This window comes from Lissotriton helveticus, chromosome 4_1 (genome assembly GCF_964261635.1).
Source record: "Lissotriton helveticus chromosome 4_1, aLisHel1.1, whole genome shotgun sequence".
NCBI classification, from domain to species: Eukaryota; Metazoa; Chordata; class Amphibia; order Caudata; family Salamandridae; genus Lissotriton; species Lissotriton helveticus.
The window spans coordinates 448,347,954-448,366,157 of NC_136063.1; the positions used below are offsets into that span (position 1 = coordinate 448,347,954).

Genomic DNA, 18,204 nt, shown 5'->3' on the forward strand with positions numbered 1-18,204 from the left:
ACACTCTCAATAGCATATTGTGGGCTCTAGTGCAAGGAAGGAAGTGGGTCACCCAATGGAATTTGAATGATAAAATACAGCCAGAAACAGGGTTCAGTGAGTACCTCAGGCCTCTGGGTCCCAGCGCCACTGCACCTGCTGCACCAATCGAAGCTACGCCTCCTGTGCAGTCTTTATTTCATCTGTTCACTGTTTGGGTCCCTTTTGCTTTGACTGGCTTGGTATCCTATCCATTATGGGTTTCCCTATTTTAATGCTTTTAAAACCATTTGTCTGCAGAGCTGCAGACAGAACAACCTCATACATAATTATGACAAATTGTGTCAACATCACCCCCACGTATCCTGTGAGGAGGGGCAGACGAGGGGGCGTAGACAACGCCACTGGTTTCACACACACAGACTGGGAGGCAGGCATAATCTGCACCACAGTTGGCACCCTACATAAGGAAGCTTTAGACCTTTACCGGGCGAGGCTGACCATCTCACACTCAGTCAAAGCTGTCACTATCATAGATTGCCTGCCTATCCTTGGACTCTCAGTCTGGTCAGACGTCTAAGTCAAGACCCCACAAATAGTTATTCAAGTGCTCGCTGTTCTTGATTCTAGCCAGGGGCGTAACACAGGCCTCTGCAGCCCCCACGGTGTGGGGGGCCTGAGCTGCAGGGGTCCCCCTCAGCACAGAACTCAGGCCTGAGAGCTCCAGATTAAATCCAGAGCAGGGGGCCCCTCCGTGTACTTTGCAGGGGTCCCCCTCAATCTTTGTTATGCCACTGACACTGGCTGAGCATACTTCATCCATCACATCTGCTTTCACAAACCTTTCAGAAACCTCAGCTCATCCGGACTCCTACTTGCATAAATTCCAAACATACGGAAAACCAGATATGGCAGTTTAGCCTTCTCCCACATTGCTCCTAAAGTGTGGAACAACCTCCTGCTACACATAAGAGCCTCTTACTCACTTCTTCAATTCCACAAGAAGCTGAAGGGCTGGCTTTTTGAGTAGTCCCACTGGTCCCTAAGTGTGGCGAAACTCACATCTGCTCAGTCTGCAGGACATAACATAACAAAGCATTGATCATGAATACCAGGTCTGTGCAAAAGGGTGGTCCCTAGCTTCTCTGAACTTGGCAGGGAGGCTACCTACGTAGTACCTGATGGACCTAACGTGGTGTGTTTATTTATGATCTTGGAGCATTCATTTCTGATGATTGAATGTTAAGTAATGATAGTAGGGGGATTTTCAGTGGAGGTCAAGTCGGTGGTGATAATTTCCCTGATAGTTTTTATTCTTTCCTGTGTAATAAGGCATGGATTCACATTAAATTTAGAGTATGGGTCTCACATGGGGTCAAACATGTGAGGAACTCCTAAGAGTGTCACAGTCAGTTTTTGCCTTGCAGGAATCTGTCAGGTTTAGGTATCCTGTTGGCTTTCTGCACTCACCCTTCACTTTCTCTCGTATACAGACAACTATAATCTGAAATGCCCTGAATTAACTAAGCAAAAAAGAACAAAAACATAAAAAAATATATGAAACTTGAGATTTTAAGGCACGTATACAAACAGAAAAACCGCACAAAGTTTCAATGTCAACATTAATGTTTTGGATTGACCTTTTTTCTATATGTCTTTCTTGCAGGTATTCAATAGTAGATGACAAGAGGAACTGGCTGAGGATTGATCCAGAAAGTGGGGAAATATTTGCTGCTGGCAACTTAGACCGTGAACAAGAGGCCAGTTATACAGTAAGAGTGGTTGCGACTGAAAAGGGTAAGTGCTACAATTAATTATACTCTTGAAAACTATCAATTGCCAGTCAATCTTTAGATGGAACCCGAGGTACAGAGCATGGACTATATCCCTTGGTCTCTGAGCTCTACAGATCAGGTCCTATAAGGATGTTGGATTAAACGTATTCCCTTAAAACGAGAGAGAAAGAAAAATTTGCTAGTCTGTTCTTCTATCAAAACAATCCTTGATCCTCATGTCACATCATTTCTTTCATGGTTAAAATGAACACTTAAAAGGACAATATGTGAGAGCTGTATGTTTATTTAGGATGGAGCAAGATACAAAAGAAGGAGTTAGATGAGAGAAGAGAGAACGAAGAGGGTACATGTGATGATTTCTCTACTCTTTAGATGTTGAGCAGCAGGGTAGAAAAGTGTTCTGAGTGGTTAAGCGGAAAGTGAAAGCTGCACATAGCTGGTTATCTCATTTTCACATGCCAAGGCATGGTCAAGGGTGCTGCTGTTACAAGTCCATGTTGTTGCTACTTTAACTGCAGCTCAATGCTGCAGGCCTTTAGAAGGTATACATGCTGACACTGTTTCCAGTCATTGTAGCTTCTATGGTGAACTTGGAGGAAGTAGCACCATTGCTCCTGACTGAGCTGTCAGACTTGTAGGATGCAGATGCGGGCGGGGCTTAGAGGGTCTGACACGAAGATCTAGTTAACAAATCTGAAGACCAATGGAAGGAGTGGGACAGAAAGTTGATGATGACTTTGAGGAATGGGGAGGGAATTCAGATAGGGCAGTGCGAAGGAGAAGAAGAGGAAGAGGTGGTTATAGCTTTTAATGCTGGAACGTGCCATCGCTGGCTGTTTGTGCTGGCTGTGGAGTATATAATAATTTCCAATGTTTGATTTCTGTGACATACAAAACATGGCGTTATAATCCTCATTGGCATCGCCATTGGAAAAACATTTAAACGTGGGAGGCAAAGTAGAAATAGGCTGCAGAGATTGATTTGCTTAAAATACAAGATGTTATGAGCTAAAACCAGTATCCAACCACAGAGAGATTAGCATAACTGTATTTTCAATTCTTAAGACAGCACTGAAAGGCAAGAGTGATGTGCCATAATCCACAAAAGAGAAGCTAGTGTGGGGTCTGAGGAGATGTAGAGACCTGCGAGGGTTAGCTCCCCAACCTATATATTTATTACAAACAAAGAACCCTCGAGTCTAAGAAAGACAAATTGTCACAAAGGGTGACCTATCTGGATTGTGTATCCATTTTAAAAGGACGAAATTCCTCACCCACCAAAAGCTGTCATGCTTCCTCATTGGGATTCTCATTGTACCGTGATGCCTAGTCACAGCAAGGGCTACAGCACCCTAACTGAGAGGGAGGAGCTCAGGGATGTTTTGTGAGGAAAGGGGGTATACTAAATCCCAAAACGATGAGCTCGAGGTCAGTGGGGAAAGCAGCGTAAAGAAAAAAAAGGTGTGCAATTAAAACGAGCTCTAGAGTACATAATATCCCTTATACTAATGTCCCTATGCCAGGATTAAAAACAGGGCACTGGCGGGGAAAGCATATGACCGCGGTTAGTTATGGTAGGTGGTCGACATGTTTCAGCCTTTTAAACCCTCACGTAGATGGGTTGTGGTCTAACTAGTGCTGCTGCTCAACAATATCTATACTTGTGAGATTATCAAGAAGTGCAAGTTCACATGCAAGAAGACAGAGCTGAGCAGATTCTCGGCGCCCTACAAGACGGGGATTGGAGCTTACTATGGACTCCTTATTAGCATAACTATCTACGGTATTTCACAGACAGTTTTGTTTGATGAATTCATGTTATCCCTACTATTTGGGAACTTGCCTATTAAGTATGACTAAGACGGGTATGACCTTGCGAGATCTAATACTTATGTGTGTACTTTATTAAACATGTTTTAACTTTATCTTTGACTGGATATCATCAATTAGAATTCTATAACTAGACGCGGCTCTTTGGTCTTTTACTACGACTATTTCAACAAAAACTCTTATTGCAACATGCTGTGGATGACAGATTGGATCTTATTATCTTTACCATTTGTTCTCGAGCCTTGAAAAAGTCATGAGGTGACAAAACACATATTGGCTGTTCTTGAGATTACAATAGGAATTAACCATATGTTATTCACTTTTATTGATCAACCACATTTTTATATATGCGTTAACATAAACAAGAAACTGTGTTTGGTAAGAAGTGCATAGTGTCTGGACATTATATCTGCAAACTCCATGTATGCTGGAGAGTGCTTTGGAGTTTTGTATGATCTATGATAACTTTTAAGTAGCATGATTGGCTCAGCACTAAACATGAAGCTCTGAAATACAGGTATAAATATCAATATCTATGAAGAGCATATCCTGATGAAGGCACTCGATGTCCTGCTAATCAAATATTTAGTAATAATGATATGACCTGTTCATTAAAGAGACCACTCTCACAATGACCATAATACAATGAGAGACCATTTTAGCTACTGAAACCTCAGATTAGATATGAAAAATGACTTGTGAAATATACAAAAAGTCCAGAAAGCTATGCGAAACCAGAAAGAGAGGAAGAATTGTTAAAGTGCCATTGATGTTGGTTTGTTGATGTGCCACAGCACAGTTTGTTTGGATTCAGGGTTTTGCTTCCTTGTGGATGTTGGCCATGCACTGGGAGACATAGTCACTCTCAGGGCAGACTAGTATTTAAGAACCTACTGAAGCATTATTGTTCCAAACAGGAACTGGTACACTCTTATTATGAGGTTAAAAATGCAGCTTCCTGTGCTATTGACAACTGTTCGCGATCAAAGGGGGAGTTTAACATTTGTAATTGTGAGGCTCATGTCCCACAGTCAAGCAACAATTTTGGAAGGTACTGTCTGTAGGCTATCCACTGCAGAGGAAGAAGTGGTGCTCTCTCAAAGATACATGCACAGTGGTTGATAACAGTCATGCCTGTACTACCATTAACTCCCAATTGCATGGGTAAATTCTTATTGTGCATTAGTGCATGTCCCATATCAAAATCAGAGCAACTCCTTTGAGTTATTAGCATGGGGGAATTTTCATATTGATTATTTGTGGTACTCTTAAGTAATCCGTTTGATGTTCGTAGTAGAATATTTGTTTGGACAGAGGAAAAAAGCAAGAAAATGTAGAAATATTGCATCTTTCAAAAACTGGCCATGCTGGGGCAGGACAATGGAAATTAAAAGGTTTTGGCCACTCTATTTTGTCAAGAGTAATTGAATCTAGAAATTTGCATCTGACTTTTCACGTCAAAGCACATAGGGTATATTATTTCATTTTGCAAACCTTTCTATTGCTAAATTTTATTTTGGTGACTGCCACCATGGTGAAGAGGTAACTGTTCCAATAGATCTTGCCAATGTAACATACAATTAAGCAATGAGCTCAGGGTTGTAAACATTATAAACAGCCACCATTTTTAGTTTCCTCTCTAAAAGAACACATGTGAACCAACAACATCTGAAAGCATAAAACTCCAAATTCCTGCTATTTTGTGACATTACATAAGTACTGAAGTATTCATGTGAAAATTAGTGTGTAGTGATGGTGTTTGGTTAGAGTGATCTTACATGCTGGGCTCATAAAACAAATATAAAGATAACTATTGAAGCTATGTGTGATGTTCTCTTCCATCAAAACGGTGGTAACACAGCCTATTTCTACTCAAAGGTAATTCAGCCATGAAATCTGAGGTACCGCTTTTCATAACCCTGGATGATGTCAATGATAATGCCCCGCGGCTGGCAAGTGATCACCCAGAAGCATTCTTCTGCCACCCCATTACAAACCAAGAAAGCGTGGTGGTGCATGCAACTGATCCTGATACGTACAGGAATGGACCAAGATTTACTTTCTCCCTTGATGATGATGAAACAGCAAAGCGCAACTGGGAAATTAGTCCTATTAACAGTAAGTTTCCATACAGTGACACTTTTGATTCTAAAACATGTTGATGCCGCAAAACATCTATATTTACATCACTTTGATGGCTGGTTTGTTAACATGAGTTTCCATATCCAGTTCTGACTTTAAGTGTGCCTTGTTATGATTTAAAAAGTTCAAGATCACCTCTACTTATCCTGGTCCCTTTGAATATTCAGCGATTCTAGACAAGATCGAGCTGTTTGGTCTTCTCTTGTCGAGATCCTTCATGTGGGCAGGCACATATTTCATGTTGATAGCATAAGTAGAAATGTGTCCATTTTTTAACAATGAAAATATGCATTTTAAAGGTTCTGGGTTGTTCTTATGTCAGCAGATCTATAGACTTGAAAGGCATTAGGAGATGAAGTTTCTACAGTGTACTTTACCGCTCCCCTATAAAAGACATGGCAAGTTTCAATCATTTGGTCCACCGGTTTGAAGAGAACATAAAGCATTTTGTAGTTGTCAGCTTGTCAACAAATATTGTCTGTTGCCATGCCATTCATAAAAGTACTATTCACTTTTAGGCAGCGATGCCCAATTGCTGGATCAACATAAATGAGTGCAAAAAGGAATATGTGCAGTAAAATGGGATTATATTGTCCCCCTATTCACATGTAAAAGTTTGGAATAAGAATACAAACTGAAATGAAGCCATTACTGAAATTTTTTAAAATTAAGACTGTTCGAATCTTGACCTAATTCGGATAGCATAGCGCAGTGAGTCTGAGGGTGTTGCCATCTGGTGTATGTGCACCCTTGGGTGGGACTGGAAAGTGGAGCAGGCATGGTGAGTAGCTAGAGCAGATGTTGGTGATGTGGCAAGACGACTGGCAGTGGGCAGTGCTCATAATGACTTTTCTTGATTGGGCACTGACAGCTGTTCTCTTTGGAAGCTTTAAAAATACTGTGATACCGTGTCAAGGATATTGTTAGTTCAAATATATTGTGTCACGCAATAATATGGTCAAGAATATTGTTTTTTCGATACATAATATTGTTTAAAATGATATTTTATTTAATATAATTTACTTAAATACAGTTGGGAAAAATACAATTTTTGTAAGTAATTTAACATATATTAGTAAAGATATTAATTTTGGGTGTTAGTTTTGTCAGTATAATTTGAATTTATATTTTAAAGTATAATTTGTAATTTTAAATATAGTAGCGGTTGTTGGGTTTGTAGGGAAATAGGGTAGGCCTGGGAGTGGGTGCATGAGAATATAAATAGGTTTGTGAGTGGGTGCATCTGTTTCTGAGTGGGTGTTAGAAACTGGGCTTCTGTGCAGACGCCCCCCTCCCAATTAGAACTGCCAGGTGCTGGTTTTTGACTATGATAGAGCACAAGGCCCCAGTGCCCGTCCTCTGTCCCCTAAAAGTGATGTGAATGGGTACACCCAAGTGGCAAGGTACTTTCCCCCATATAAGTCCCTAGTATGGGGTACTAGTGGTACCCATGGCAAGGGTGGTAAATGTGTCACTAGGGCTGCAGCACTGCTTGTGCCACCCTGTCTGGCCCAAGTAAAAGTGTGTCTGCAGGTCTGCCATTGCAGCCCTGCCCGAGCATTCTGCCTGCTTGATATGGACTCTTCACACACCATGTGCTGCAGTCAGACCACTGCCTTAATGTGAGTAAGTCATTCTTAAGGTTGTCCTCCTAAGCCCAGGAGGTAGAGTGCATTATATCAAATGTGTGGATATATATGTTTATACATACATATCCCTACACTAACCCTGTAAAGCAAGGTTTTACTGTAGGTGACTGGCAGTTCATAGAGTAACATTGCCTGGCTAACGAGAATTCTCAAGATAGACAGCTCCATTATGTAATGACTGAATTGTGTTGTGTTTGGTGTCAAACACCATGTGTTTTCACCCCAACACGATTCTCGTGTCAAGTGTGAGCTGGCATGCACAGGAGTGCCACCCTGAGTAGGTGTCCCCTTAGGATACAGTGATCCAGTGCCTTGGTATCCTTCCCCGAGCCATTTGACGCCAAGACAAGAGTCTGCGCTCCTGGTGGGATGTGCTAGCACTTCCCCAGGATGGAGACAAAGGTCTTGGCAGGAAGGAGGTCACACCTCCACCCTCCCTCCCAGGATGGCTAGTGTGTACAGTCATGAAGGCTGTGAGCCTCAAAGGCTTTCACCACCCTTGATGTGCAATTACTTTTCCGCCACTCGAGGACAAAGCCCTTCCCACCCTGTCCAGCCCTACAGTTGGGAATATCAGTTATTCTGGACGCGCACACCTCCAAAAGGCTAGCCACACCATTAGGGTGGGCAGTGTGGTCTGTACAGCTAAGGAAGGGTTCTGTCATGTTAGAAGACCTTAAATTAGAGGACTCTGGGTAGAAAGGTGATGTACACCCACAGGATATTGTCGCCTCAGGGGCGCGTTAGCCGCAGGTACCAGTAACCCATTGGCTACTGTCCCTCATGCCTTAAAGCTCCCTAACCTAGGATTTGGGGGGGCTCCCTTGATACCAGAATCTAAGTTCTGATTTTGAATCTGAGAAGAGGCCCAAAGAAGATGCCGTCACTGACAACAGGACTTTGGACTCTGCTGCAGCGCAAAGAGAAGGCACTTAATTGCTCTGAAGAGACCATATATTGGAACTGTGTGTTTTACGTGTGTCTGTGGCAAAAGCTCATCACTCCCAGCAAGAGGGATTCCAGTGGACACCAGCAACCGAAGCAGACTCCCTTGGATTTGTGGCACCAGTCCCCTGCAAGCTGCAGGATAGGCGATGTGCTGTATGACAAGAATTGCGACACGCTAGGGCTGTCGAGTGTGAGCCCAAAGAAAAGTGATGTCCTGAAAGCCCAGAGTGGTAGCTCAGCTTTCACCAAGTGTCAAGCCACTACTCCATTCCTGTCGACCCCCAGTTTCGGACGTAACCATGGGCAACATTTACCACAGCCAAGACTTGGTGATCGCCGGTCTGGTGACTGACCCCTTGAGTGACATCTCCAGTCCAAGAGCAAATCACAGTGACTGACGTCGGCAACAACCTCACTGCTGTGCTCCTGCATCTGGAATTTGGAGTTGTTGAGTGTGTGGTAAAGCATCTTTGGTGCGACCTGCCCCAGTGATTGACAGCTGCCATCTACCTCCGCATCCGAAGCCACCAAGCAAGGTAGAAGGAATCCAGCTGTGGACCCAAGTCCTAGGACCCCAAAGGCCTTTACTTTCGGTGGGTAGAGAGGAATCCATCACCAAGTGTGGGTTTGTTAAGTGCTGCAGGTTTGACAGCTCCCACAGATCCGTTCAGTAACAATGGACAGCCAAGTCACCTCTGCACCCCCTGGGCAAGGAAATGAAGTAACAACTGTTGGAACTTGGTCTAAGGACCCACATGACCTTATCAACAAGGGTTCATTTAAACTGTAATTGACTGCTTTAAAAATCCACACCTCTGGTTGTAGGTATGATACAAAGTGCTTTTTAGTGCCAATATTTCTATAAGCATACACTCTGTTTTTATAAATTGTTGTTGGATTTCTTTTGAGCCATCTTAATTACTTATGCGCCATAATGGTACTGTAAAAATGCATTACGCATTTTTCTCCGGTAATGCCTGACTACTCTTTGACACACTGCTAGGACTGAGCTAAGGATTATTGTTGTTGAAGCCAAGAATCATCTCTGTGTACTGTGAGAATATTGCATGGTAAGGCCTCCCCGCCATACCACATAGTATTCCAACTTGCAACAGTAGATGCATGAGTCTCTGAGTGGGTCTGTGTGTGGGTGCATGAGTGCCTGGATTGGTCTGTGAGTGTGAGCCTCTGAGTGGGTTTGTGAATGTCTACGTGACTCTGAGTAGGTCTGTAAGAAGGTGTGTTTGTGTCTGAGTGGGTATATGAGTGGGTGCATGAATCTCTGAGTGGGTCTGTGAGTAGGTGCATGAGTGTCAGAAAAGGTTGGTGACTGGTTGCATCAGTGTCTTACTGGGTCTGTGGGTGGGTGTGTGCACCTCTGAATGGGTCTGCAAGTGGGTGCATGAGTCTCAGAATAGGTCTGGGAGTAAGTGTGTAAGTGTCTGAGTGGGTCTTGGAGTGGGTGCATGAGTCTCTGAGTGGATCTGTGAGTGGGTGAATGAGTGTCTGAGTGGGTCTAGGAGTGGGTACCTAACTCTCTGTGTAGGTCTGTGAGTAGATACGTGAGTGTCTGCATGGGTCTGGGAGTGGTTGCATGAGAATATGAGTAGGTCTGTGAGTGGGTGCATGTGGGTGAGTGTGTGTGTGTGTGTGTGTTTGTGTGTGTATGTGTGTGAGTGGGTGCATGAGCCTCTGAATGGGTCTGTGAGTGTCTGAGTTGGTCTGTGAGTGGATGCATCAGTGTCTGAGTGGGAGTGGATGCGTGAGTGTCTGACTGGGTCTGTGAGTGGGTGCACAAGTCGCAGAGTCGGTATGTGAATGGTTATATGAGTGTTTGTGTGGGTCTATGAGTGGGTATGTGACTCTCTTAATAGGTCTGTGAGTGGGTGTGTGTGTCTGGGAGGGCCTAGTGGTGGGTGTATGAGAATATGAATAGGTCTGTGAGTGGGTGCATTAATGTGTGAGTGGTGTGTGTGAGTGGGTGTATGAGTCTCTGAGTGGGTGCATGAGTGTTTGAGTGAGTATGTGACTGGGTGCATCAGTGTCTGAGTGGGTCTGTAAGTGGGTGCATCAGTGGCTGTCTCGGTCTATGTATGGATGCAAAAGTATCAGAGTTGGTCAGTGAGTGTGTGTGTTAGTCTCTTAATGGGTCTGCGACTGGCTCTGTCGGTGAGTAGGTCTGTGAGTGTCTAAATAGGACTATGAATGGGTGCATGGATGCCTGAGTGGGTCTGTGAGTGGGTGCATGAGTGCCTGAGTGGGTCTGTCAGTGGGTGCCTGAGTATCTGAGGGGGTCTATGAGTGGGTACCTGAGTGCATCTGTGAGTGGATGTGTACATGGCTGAGAAAGTCTGTGAGTGTGTGCATGGCCCTCAGAGTGAGTGAGTGGGTGCATGAGTGTGAGTGGGTTTGTGAGTGGGTGCATGAGTCACTGAGTAGGTCTGTGAGTGGGTGGGTAAATATCTGAGTGGGTCTATGAGTGGGTGTGTGACTGTCTGAATGGGTCTGTGAGTGGGTACAGAAGCCTTTGACTGAATGAGCGGATGCATGAGTGTCTGATTGGTCTCTTAGTTGGTGTGTGAGTCTGTAAGTGGGTCTGTGAGTTGGTGCATGAGTCTATAAGTTGGTCTGTGAGTGGGTACATGAGTGCCTGAGTAGGTCTGTAAGTGGGTGCATTAGTGCCTGCATGGGTTTGTGAGTCAGTGCATGATTATGTGAGTGGGTCTGTGAGTGAGTGCATAAGCATCTGAGTGGGTCTGTGAGTGTTGTATTGTAATTGCATTTATATAGCGCTTACTACCCCTGACGAGGCGCCGAAGCACTTTTTTGGCGAGTAGCACCTACTCCGGGACCCATAGAGGGTTAGTGTTGAATTAGTATAGTGAAACAGGCATGTACATTTTAAGTGGTGGATAGGTTAATCAGTTATTTGGATTTGGAATGATAGCAGAAGGATAGAGGTGGAAAAAAAGGTTTGTGTTTATATAGCGCTTGTTACCCCTGATGGGGTTTTAAAGCACGCTACTCTGGGAGCCCATAAAGGAATAGTGGTGAATTAGTATGGTGAAATATGAAAGTAATCTCAGTGGTGGATATTAGTCAGTTATTTGGAGTGAGAAGGATAGCGGAAGGATAAAAGGGGAAGAAAAGTTTGCATTCATATAGCACTTGTTACCCCTGATGGGGTGTTGAAGCATGCCACTCCGGAACCCATAAAGGATTAGTGGTGAATTAGTGTAGTTGAATATGGAGTTTGAGAAGTGAACATGTTAGTCTGTTAATTTTGATTGAAAAGGATAGTGGAGGGACAAAAGAGTGAAGGATTTTTTTTGTTTTTGTTTTAGGTCTTAGCAGTAGGAGGAGGCTTTTGTGTGAGTAAAAAGGAGTTTTGGAGGGGAGGAGTCAGAGGGAAGAGTTTAGAAAGGTTTGTTTTGTGGGATAGGTATAGTAGAAAGAGGTGTCAGATGATACAAGGAGGGGTAGAGTAGGAGAGAGTCAAGAAAGGGTTATTTTGGGGATCATAGTAGTGGCATGGGGTTTGGGATAAATGAGAGTGGATCTAGAGGATATATTGATAGATGTATAGGCTGAGAAATAGGGTAGTGGATTGGAAATGATCAATTAGAATAGATGCATGAGTATCTGAGTGGGTCTGTCACTTGGTGCATAAGTCTCTGAGTGAGTCCTTCAGAGTGCATGCATTAGTGTGCAAATGAGTGTGTGAATGTGTGTATGTGTGTGTGTGTGTATATGTGTGTGTGTGTGTGTGTGTGTGTATATATATATATATATATATATATATATATATATATATATTTAAACCTCCAACTCTCCACTTAGTGCCTCCTGCACGGGAAAGTTCGCGGACAACCCAAATCAGCACTCAAGGCAAGATGTAAGGTACGCTTCTTTTATTTCATAAGGTGGGTAAAAATCATCAGACGCGTTTCGCGCTCTCTCCTGCTGCTAGTAGACGGAAGCACTCTCAGACGGGTGCGTGATGCGGTTGCAGGACCCGCAATATATCTCGCTCAAGGTCTCCGCCTCCACTCCGATAGAAACATTGAGGAAGGCGGAGCGCCGAAACGCGTCTGTTGCGAACTGAATAAAGTTTAATTTGGAGAATCATCCCCGGAGTGCATGGATTCTATCGGAGTGGAGGTGGAGACCTTGAGCGAGATATATATATATATGTATATATATAATATACTAATATAATAAAGAGAGAGCCCAAACCTTTGAGGCGGGTAATCTCAGGAACCACAGCACCAATCACAACACCCAATACAGCGTTGGAAGGGGCAGTTGCAGCAGAAGGACATAGGCTATGCAGACGCCCACCATATACATTTAAAAGGTAAAAGAACCGTGCCAGCAAAGTAGTCCATTGTGCGCGTGTCTGCGTTATGCTGTGGGCGTGTGCTGTGGGCGTGACAAACGCTGGGGGCATGTGGTACGTTCTGCCCTTCATGCCATGTCTCATATCGTGTGCTGGGGGCGTGGGCGTGTGCGGGGCGTGGGATTAGGGGAAAAAGAAGCGAGCGTTTTGCTCAATATTTCATTGTTTTTTCTTCCCAGGTTCTGTACATTCCAGCTCCGGGTGTCCACCCTGCTCCCTTTAAATACCCCTGCACCCCATAATCATAACCCACCCTTACTCCTTAAAATAGCCCAACACCCTTAAACACTAACCCATCTTAACCCTATTGTTAGAAAGGCGACCCCGGGGGAGGCAGAAGATGTCTGACTGACCACCCCTAGGTCCACCTCTCCGTCAAGAAGTAGCCGAGCGTTACTGAGAGGCCTCCTGGGTGAGGGCCCTCTCCTAGGATCGTACAGCAGAGTAACCACAACACTACAAATGGACACCACACCAGAGGTCGAGTTCGTAAGCTTTATCATGAAATAAAGGCTGCTGGTTCTCAGCGCTATGTACAAGTAGTTCGAGGGGTCTTTAAAGTCTCGTAAAAGGGGGTCAGGGTAGGGGGACAGTCTCGGTTGGGGTGTAGGACAGGATACCCTACGCACAGCTCTCAATCCTCGAGCCGGGGGGTTCCGAGAGGTCGAGCCGCGGCAGCGCCAGCAGGCTCTCCAGATGATTCGGCAAAGGTGGGCCGCGGCAGCGCCAGCAGTCTCTCAAGATGGTTCGGCAAAGGTGGGCCGCGGCAGCGCCAGCAGGCTCTCAAGATGGTTCGGCAAAGGTGGGCCGCGGCAGCGCCAGCAGGCTCTCAAGATGGTTCGGCAAAGGTGGGCCGCGGCAGCGCCAGCAGGCTCTCAAGATGGTTCGGCAAAGGTGGGCCGCGGCAGCGCCAGCAGGCTCTCAAGATGGTTCGGCAAAGGTGGGCCGCGGCAGCGCCAGTAGGCTCTCAAGATATCCTCGGGTTACAGGGACAATGAGTTCTTCTGGTGTCAGCCGTGACAGCGTCAGTAGGGCTTTCCAGTCCAGGATACAACTGCTGTCCTACTCCGGGGCTGGCCCAGATATAGGACTGGAGTCCTTTGATGTCCGGACCCTCGCGCCTGGGGGCCAGAGGGGCCGGGAAGATGGTGTCCAGACACCCAGCAGGGGGGTGGAGCCAGCACCCAGGGATGCCGGGGGCGATCGATACCAGACGTCTGGGGATGGTTGGAGGCCCATCGAAACTTCCCTCCTCTGGGATCTGTTGAGTGGCCACTCGACCACCTGGGTAGATCTTGGCGCCTCGATGTCGGGGCTTCGCTGGGGCCTGGGCCGGGGCCGAGGCCACGTGTTCGTGACGTGGTGGTCCCAAGATGGAGTCAGGCCGGTGTGGTGGCCCGTGGTGGTAACCGGACCGATAGTGTTGGTGCGTGCAGGATCGGGCAGAAGGGGCCGCCCGGGGCTCTGTGGAGGGCCGATGTCGTCCGGGGCCCGCCACGCGGGAGGGGTAGGACCACGCCACGAGGCCGGGTCCAACACGCGTCCCCCCCAGCTGAAGGCAGGGGAGAGTCACCCATCTTCTTGGGGATTCTCCTCGCCGAGGCGGAAGAATCGGGACAGGCCGTCAGCATTGGCGTGGTCGTTGCCGGGGCGATGCTCCACAGTGAAGTCCATCCCTTGGAGGAAGATTGACCATCGTAACAGTTTCGGGTTTTCTCCCCGCATCTGCATCAACCACCGTAGAGGCCGGTGGTCGGTCTGGACCCGGAAGTGGGTGCCGAAGAGGTAGTGCCGGAGCTTCTTTAGGGCCCACACGACGGCGAAGGCTTCCCTCTCGATAGTGCTCCATCGCTGTTCTCTGGCCAGCAGCCGCCGGCTGATGAAGGCAACGGGGAGGTCGGCCCCTTCAGGGTTCACTTGGGAGAGGACCGCCCCAATGCCGTGCTCCGAGGCGTCAGTTTGGACCACAAACTCCCTGCTGTAGTCGAGGGCTTGGAGCACAGGGGCGGTGCACATAGCGGTCTTTAGGGTGTCGAAGGCTACCTGGCACTCGGGGGTCCAGTGCACCCTTTGTGGTAGTCTCTTTGAGGTCAGTTCTGTGAGGGGCCCCACAATGCTCCCATAGTTTTTGATGAAGCGCCGATAGTATCCAGTGAGCCCCAGGAAGGCTCGGACGGCGGTCTGGGTGACCGGGGGCTCCCAGGCCTGGATAGCGTCAATCTTTGGCTGGAGGGAAGCCACCTGGCCGCTCCCTACTTGGTGTCCCAGATACGTCACGGACCCTTGTCCTATCTGGCACTTGCTGGCCTTTATGGTCAGTCCGGCCCGACGGAGGGCCGTCAGGACCTCCCGGAGGTGGGTCAGGTGCGCATCCCAGTGGAGGCTGTACACCGCAATGTCGTCTAGGTAGGCGGCGCTGAACTCTTCTAGCCCGGCCAGCACTCTATTCACGAGTCTCTGGAAGGTTGCCGGGGCGTTTTTCATGCCGAAGGGCATCACCTTGAAATGGTAGTGGCCATCAGGGGTCGAGAAGGCTGATCGCTCTTGCGCTCCAGGTGTGAGGCCGATCTGCCAATACCCGGCCGTGAGATCGAAGGTGCTGAGATACTTCGCTGCCCCCAGGCGATCGATCAGTTCATCCGCCCGGGGGATGGGATGGGCGTCGGTCCTGGTGACGGCATTCAGCCCCCGGTAGTCAACACAGAACCGGAGCTCCGGGGGCGTGCCGGGTGTGGCGGCTTTAGGGACCAGGACAACTGGGCTGGCCCACGGACTGTCGGAGGGTTCGACTACCCCCAGCGCTAGCATCTTGGCCACCTCGGACTGGATGCAGGCCCGCACTCGGTCGGGCACTCGGAAAGCTCGGTGTCTTACAGGCGGGCTGTCTCCGGTGTCTACATCGTGGACACACCACCGGGTGACTCCAGGGGTGAGGGAAAACAGATCTGCAAACTGCCCCAGCAGCTGCCGGCAGTCATGGTGCTGTTTGGGGGTCAGGGTGGAGGAGAGCAGGACCCCTTCGATGGAGCCGTCCTTCTCAGTGGTGCTCATGAGATCTGGCAAAGGTTCGGAGTCATCTTCAGCTCCGTCATTGGTCGCTAATAGCAGACTTAGTTCAGTGCGGGCAAAGTGCGGCTTGAGCCGGTTAGCGTGTAGAACCCGGAGGGGGTTCCTGGGGGACTCCAGGTCCACCAAGTAAGTGACGGGGCTCTTGCGCTCCACCACCTTGAAGGGCCCCGTCCATTGGTCCTGGAGGGCGCAAGGTTCAACCGGGGACATGACCCAGACCTGCTGGCCCGGCTCGAATTCGATGGACGAGGCGTTCCGGTCATACCAGCGTTTCATCTCCTCCTGACTAGCCTCCAGGTTGGCTTCGGCCAGTTCCCGGAACTTCTGAGTTTGGTTGCGGAGGGTCAGGAGGTACTGGTAGACATCTGGTGGAGCACCTCGGACAGCCGTCTCCCAGCCTTCTTTGACCAGGCTGAGGGGGCCTCGGACCGGGTGCCCATACAATAGTTCGAAAGGGCTGAACCCCAGGGACTTCTGGGATACTTCGCGATACGCAAACAGGAAGCAAGGCAGCAGAACATCCCATTTGCGTCGTAGTGGCTCCTCTAGGCCCTTGATCATTCCCTTCACTGTTCGGTTAAACCGCTCCACAAGTCCATTCCCTTGGGGGTGATACGGGGTGGTGAACTTATATGTGACCCCGCACTGTTGCCACAGGGATCGCATATACTTGGAGATAAAGTTTGTGCCCCGATCACTCACGACTTCTCGGGGGAAGCCGACTCTGGAGAAGATCCCCATTAGGGCTCGACCTACTACTGGGGCCGTGATGGTTCGGAGGGGGATGGCTTCCGGATAGCGGGTGGCATGGTCTACCAGAACGAGGATAAAGCGGTGCCCTTGAGAGATGCGGGGGTCCAGGGGCCCCACGATGTCTATCCCCACTCGCTCGAAGGGGGTGGTGACCACGGGAAAAGGCTGGAGCGGGGCTTTGACTTTCCCCCCGCTCTTCCCGCTGGCTTGACAGGTCGGGCAGGTTCTGCAGTGATTATGCACATCGTTGCGCATTTTCGGCCAGTAGAAATGAGTCACCAGGCGGCTGTAAGTTTTGTCCTGCCCCAGGTGCCCGGCGAGGGGCACATCATGTGCTAAGTTCAAGAGGAAGTCTCTAAATCGGAGGGGAACGACCAGCACCCGGCTGGCCCCTAGTTCGGCAATCTTCTGCTCACTGTAGAGAAGGTCATTGTCCCAATAGACCCAGTGGGACCCCGCCGGGTCCCCAGCGGCTTGAGTGGCGGCTTGTCGTCGAATTCCCTCGAGGGAGGGACAGGTGCTCTGTTCTTGTCGGAATTGTTCGCGGGTGGGGCCACCTTCTTGGCGCCACTGAGCTAGTTCTGGAAGGTGGCCGAGCTCGGAGATTTCTTCATGGCTGGGCCCCTGGGGGCCGGTTTCAGGGTCGGCGTCCTCGGGGACGGCGGGCGGTGGAGGTGCGGGCCACTCCGGCTCCTCGATCGGGTCTTCCTCCGTTGGGGTGGAGGCCCGGGCGGACATGGAGCGGGTGGTCGCACAGACCCACTCGGGAAGGCCTAGCATCCCCAGATGCTCTCTCCGCTCTACGCCGGCCCAGAGGGAACTTTCCAGGTCGTTCCCGAGGAGGCAGTCCACGGGGGAATCGTCTCAGACAGTCACTTTCAGCATGCCCGACACCCCTCCCCACTCAAAGGGGATGCGGGCCATCTGGCACAAACTCTCAGAGTTGTCCGCCGACCGTACTGGGCACAAGACGTTGGGGAGAATTTGTTCGGAGGTCACCAAGTGGCAGCGGACCACCGTCACGCTGGCTCCAGTGTCCCGGAGGGCTTCGGCCCGGCGTCCATTGATGGTGACCCATTGGCGGTATTTCTGGGTGTTACCTGGGATCGGGTCTCGGGGAATCATGTCTCGATCACCCAGGCATGCTAATATCATGGCGGCGGGCTCCCACTCGGCCTGCTCGGTGTCGTCGCCTTCTTCTTCGCCTCCCTCTGCACTCAGGGCGGCGGCCGCGATCTGGCGGCTCGGGGGACCGGTGGTGCCGGGTCGCTGGTTCATCGGGCAGAGAGGGTCGTTCGCATAATGGCCCTGTCGCTGGCATCTGTGGCACGTAACATTCGGGCGGGGCCCGGGTCTTGCTGGGGGGCCCCCCCTCCAACCCAGGGATGGCGACGGGGATGTAGGGGATGACCCCGTGGGGGTGTCTCGGGCCCTGCTCTGGCCTCCTCCGCCGCCTCGTGGTCGGTGGTTCCCCGGGGATCCCCGGCCGTAGTCTCCCATCGCATTCCGGGGAACTCGGGTGCTCACCCTCTATCCGCCTCGACAGCGAGTTTTCGTGGCTCTGTCAATTTGCTGTCGAGGAGGTGCTGCCGGAGTTTGATGAAGCAGTTATTGGAAAGATGTTCCCATAGGATGAGGT

General features: G+C 49.0%; 1 protein-coding gene across 1 annotated transcript in view; it reads left to right on the forward strand.

The window, feature by feature from the left end:
- The window catches only part of CDH17 (cadherin 17), a 408,277-nt gene that overhangs the window by 353,747 nt on the left and 36,326 nt on the right, over positions 1 to 18,204 (forward strand). The window contains exons 14-15 of the mRNA XM_078687034.1: positions 1,646 to 1,776; positions 5,484 to 5,723. Of these exons, the coding sequence (XP_078543160.1) occupies positions 1,646 to 1,776; positions 5,484 to 5,723 (371 nt within the window). The remainder of the gene's footprint in view (positions 1 to 1,645; positions 1,777 to 5,483; positions 5,724 to 18,204) is intronic.